The following is a 5029-nucleotide window of genomic DNA, read 5'->3' on the forward strand; positions in this document are numbered from 1 at the left end:
TTTCCTCATGGTATCACCAGTGATCCACTCCTTGTGCTGATTCTTTCTTCTGCCTAGGACTTCCTCGCATGCCTTGCCACATTTCCTTGATGTGCTGCCATTGGGTCTCGATGTTGGTATCATTGTTTTCTAGCTGTTCCTGTTGTAGCTGGAATCTATTTGACAAGCTGAGATGGTATGCTGTCTTCGCTTCCTTTGTTTTGAGGGCACTCACATTGTACTTTGTTCTCCTGTTTGTCGTGTTGTTGGACTTCTTGAGGTGCAGCCTTAATGCCGTCATCAGCAGATGGTGGTCTGATGAAATGTCTGCTCCTCTCATCACCCTGACATCTTTTCATGCTCTTCTAAATTTCTTGTTAATGCAGATATGGTCGATCTGGTTCTCTGTAACATGGTCAGGGGATCTCCATGTGGCCTTGTGAATTATTTTATGAGGGAAGATGCTTCCTCCTATAATCATCTGGTTTAGTGAGCATAGGTCTGCAAATATCTCACCGTTCTCATTCATGTAGCCCAGTCCTTGTGTACCCATGACTTCACTGTGGCCTGTGTTGTCACCTCAAATTTTGGCATTGAAATCGCCCATAAGTAATGTCATGTCTTTCTTCCCTGTTTTATTCAATACTACCTGTAGTTGTCGGTAATAGGCATCTTTCTTTTCCTCATCAGCATCAATTGTGGGGACATAACATTGATTTAACTTGATCTTAATTTCCTTGGTGTTAAACTTGGCTGTTATTATGCGGGAGTTGACAAGTTCCCATCCGATGAGAGCATGTTGTACCTCTAGGGATAGCATCAGACCTACACCTTCGGTGTGGTGGGCTCCCTCCTCAATATTTTATACTTTATATCTTATATATAATTTATATATAATGGTAATTTGAATTTCCATTCCTACGTCGATACGATATATCCTGGTGAGCTTGAGATAAAAGATACCACAGAGTCTGACACATCTGTTTCATACTCGGATATTTTACTTCAAAAAGACATTATTGGTTATCTAACAATCAAGCTATCTGATAAACGTGATGACTTTAACTTTTCTATCCTTTACTTCCCTTACTTATGCAGCAATATACCCTCATCACCTGCATACGGAGTATATATCTCTCAGTTGATTTGATACGCGAGAGCATGCTCTACGTATGAGGAATTTCTAAAACGAGGTAAATTATTGACAAGCAAGTTGATGAAACAAGAATATCAACAGTCTCGTTTAAAGGCATCATTTCGTAAGTTCTTTGGTCGATACAATGACCTTGTCAGCAAATCAATTTATCATTGAATCAAATGGTCACTGGCGTTTTACATACTATAATTGTCCATTATTTATACACTGAATTGACGACGGATTTTTCCGTCATTTCCCGATCATGACAAGGAGCACACGGCGGATGTGACCGGTCAGCAGGGGATGCTCACTCCTCCATGGCATCTGATCCCACCTCTGATGTTTCGGAGGTCCATGTTGCTCTGTTCCTATTTTGTATTGTTTTATGAAACTCCATATCCTTCTTCACTCTAGTTTACTATGTTGTATGTTATCGAGCTAATGACATTATTTATTGAACAGGCATAAGTAATATGTAAACTACATGTAATTATGAAAAGTTCTTAAGCTGGTGATTTGAATATATGTGTGAAGTCGAGAGCACGTGCTCTCCAATATACCACTATTTGTAGTAATATTTGCAATTAATTGGTTTATAAACTAAGGTGGTACGAATAGTAATTTTTTTTTTTAATTCCTTGTTCTTATACCAAAATGTCTCACTTTTTAGTCTTTTTCTTTTTTAAAAAATTGTACACCAGTGTAAATCTGGATTGTTTATACATTTTTGGTTCAGATGTGTCACATTGATGAGTCCGATTAAAATGGAGATGAAGTAAGATACTTTTTATAGAGTTCTTTCATTTTAGATTGATTCTCTTTGCGACGAAATTATTCAAGAGTTGAACTCCAGCGATTTCAAGAGATGGTATCCTTTGAACGACTGTGGATTCCTCTGCCTGCTGTGGTTTCTATTCAGCTTAGGATTAATAGCATTTTGTCTTTGTCCTTTTCTACTGTACTTAATCATAGAAGCTGAGATATCTCAATCACAAATGGCTGCTGTTTGTTCAACTGCGGTAATCATACCATTTGTCATGACATGTTGTATATTATGTTGTTGTAGCTGCAAATATACAACATTTTGGGAAGAATTAGATAAGGTAGGCACTTTAAATCTGATATTAGTTTATTAAAGTTTGCAAGATACTAGAATGAAACCTTTCCTTGATTTTAAGAATATCGCACTGCGATAAAATAAAAGACGGTTTGCACAATGGATTCATTTTTATGATTTCATGGTTATCTCGTGTTGCTTTTTTATGTGCATACTCAAGACTGCATCAAAATACTGAGCACATAATTCTCTATCTCAGAATATGTGTTTTGGGCACAATGACATTGATTTTCCCGCACTACAGCTTTATGGCGAAGGTTCAAGTTTCTAAATGCAAGTCAAACTTTAGATAAAGAGATCAAAAAGTCCTATAACGCAAACAAAGGAACTTTGTCTTACTGAATACAGCTGGTATATATATATATATATATATATATATATATATATATATATATATATATATATATATATATATATATATATATATATATATATATAAATTTTTTTAGACGAACAGATAGTCAGTCGAGCAATCAAGACAGACAGACAGACAGACAACTGATAAACAGAGCAAAAACTACATATCCCGAATCGTTGATGACTTGGCATAAAAAAAATACAATGATATTTAAGCATCGATCAGAAATAATATATTTGGATGTTGTTGGTGCTATATTTACACACCTTGCTAACGCGCGGTATTCAATTTGTCGGAAAGGCTAGGTGTGTTATAGGATCGAAGACATCCAAAAGTATGAATTCAATGCTTATATATATTTGATAAATGCTGTCCGAATAGCTAATGACTAAATTGAAACCGATTATTTTTAAAATTAATTGTTGTACATTTAAATTTCATCCTAGACTGGACATTTTTTCCTTACAATTTTACTCTTTAAATTATAATTATTTTGTTACAGGAGAATTATGAACTTTTCTCTATTGTGTGGAAGCACCTAAAGAAAAACTATACGGAGCAAAATATTCTTCCCCTGCTTTCGACAAATAAAAAGGTATCATGTTTTGAAGCAAAAACTATTTATTCAATTTCCTTTAGAAAACGCAACTACATACTTCAAGACGAATTCTAAACCAAAATAATTTAATGGATCTCTAAACCATATCATGACAGTTCGAAAAGAGATGCTCACTCATTCATGACACCTGATCCCATCTCTGACGTTAAAGTCCGTGAATGCTCTGCTCCTTGTGTAACACGATTTGTATTGCTTACTTAATGGACCTGAAATACTGATCGTTACTTAAAAAAATTAATTAAAATATTGTTTCAGCATTGAAAGATTGATGTTAGCTTCTTATAATTTATTCGTAAATTTAAATGAAAGAATATATTCTGATTGCAAATAAAAGTTCAGAGTGTAAAAATAATGAATATATAAGATAATTAAATATTGTCATTCATTTTCTCATGCTCTTCTCTTGTATGGATATAAATCTATGATAATTCCACCATTTACATAAAACTGTGAAATTATTCTTTATTCTTGTTTTCACATTTCTTTTGACCAGCTTCATTTTCAAAAATGTTTGCCTGATAACATGATGTAGTATTTTTTTTTTTTTTGGACAGATAGTTCTGTTGAATTACGATATAGATCCATGCAAGGTAAACTGTTTTTCTTCTTAAGGTTAATACATTCAGTACCTTAGACAAAGTAAAACTATATATTTTAATATCATTTATACGACATCGTCAAATTTACATTTTCAGCAATTCATTATATATGTACTCAAACGGAAATCTGACGACATGGAATCCATTAAGGTATTTCAGCTTTATTCAACAATTCTATATGTAGACTTTTTCGTTTTTATTTTTGTTTGTTTATTTGTTGTTGTTGTTGTTTTTTTTTTCAATGTAATCTATACCCTCAACTTTAATTCAACAGGAAATGGCTGACGACCTTATTCTTGAATTCATACGTAAAAACAGAACGAAGCTGGTCGATTGGACACTTCTTGAGGATTTTAAATACAACAGACACAATACATACCTCCAGAAAAAGTGCATTTGTCAACATCTAGAACCACACATTGTGTGAACCAGTGAATTGTTTACTTTGAAAAAAATTCAACAATATATGTATGATCTGTATGTACTGCTATTTACTAAGGATTTCTTTATTAATAATTTATGAGATATAAGTGTAAGGAAGCCGTTTAGCTATTATTTGTTTGGGACAGACAATTGAAGTTTCACAACTTGTGACAAAAAGGATTCACCAATTATTATAGAATCTCCAAATAATTGGAAGTAATTGTGAAAACTGTGCTATATTGTACAACATGAAAACATACTTCTTTACTATGATCTTTATTCATATCATGAACACCCCAGTGTCACGTTTTAAAACTAGATTGTCCAATGCTCCAATACATTGTAATTCCATTGTAGCATTTTTTTTATTTCTGCATTAAAAAAATATATTGCAATTATGTGTCATGACACTCTGCAAAACTGATTGTTGAAAATAAATCATATTATACAAAATCAAATTAATCTTGATAACTTTATATCAAATTCATTTTGAAAATAAATAGCTGGTCATCCAGTAATGAAGTGCTCTGACAGACAATAAATTACAATTAAGAGAATAAGAGAAGAGAGATCTTTAATTCTTGTGCCAAATCCCCAGGAGATTTAGATATAACAATTGATAAGATATGCCTTAACAACTTCCCACACCAATCTCATTAATTTATCTTTAACTGGATGCATGTCCAGTCATTATTCCCAAGAGACAAATGAATTTACATTATCCTCTGTGTAATGTAAAAACTGTTTTTAACACTTGATGATGTTTCTTTTTTTTAATAAGTAGTTTTAAGCTGAA

General features: G+C 33.0%; 1 protein-coding gene across 1 annotated transcript; it reads left to right on the plus strand.

Annotated features, from left to right (window-relative positions):
* Positions 1-367: 367 nt before the first annotated feature.
* On the plus strand, positions 368-4549 carry LOC134260474 (uncharacterized). Its single transcript, XM_062743021.1, has 6 exons — positions 368-394; positions 1927-2220; positions 3095-3187; positions 3766-3801; positions 3907-3960; positions 4085-4549. Exons 1-6 carry the CDS (start codon positions 368-370, stop codon positions 4235-4237), a joined length of 657 nt encoding a protein of 218 aa, XP_062599005.1. The 3' UTR covers positions 4238-4549.
* The last annotated feature ends 480 nt before the right edge of the window (positions 4550-5029 follow it).

The sequence above is a fragment of the Saccostrea cucullata genome, unplaced genomic scaffold (genome assembly GCF_032062105.1).
Source record: "Saccostrea cucullata isolate Sc308-1 unplaced genomic scaffold, CSIRO_AGI_Scuc_v1 ctg1205, whole genome shotgun sequence".
Lineage (NCBI taxonomy): Eukaryota > Metazoa > Mollusca > Bivalvia > Ostreida > Ostreidae > Saccostrea > Saccostrea cuccullata.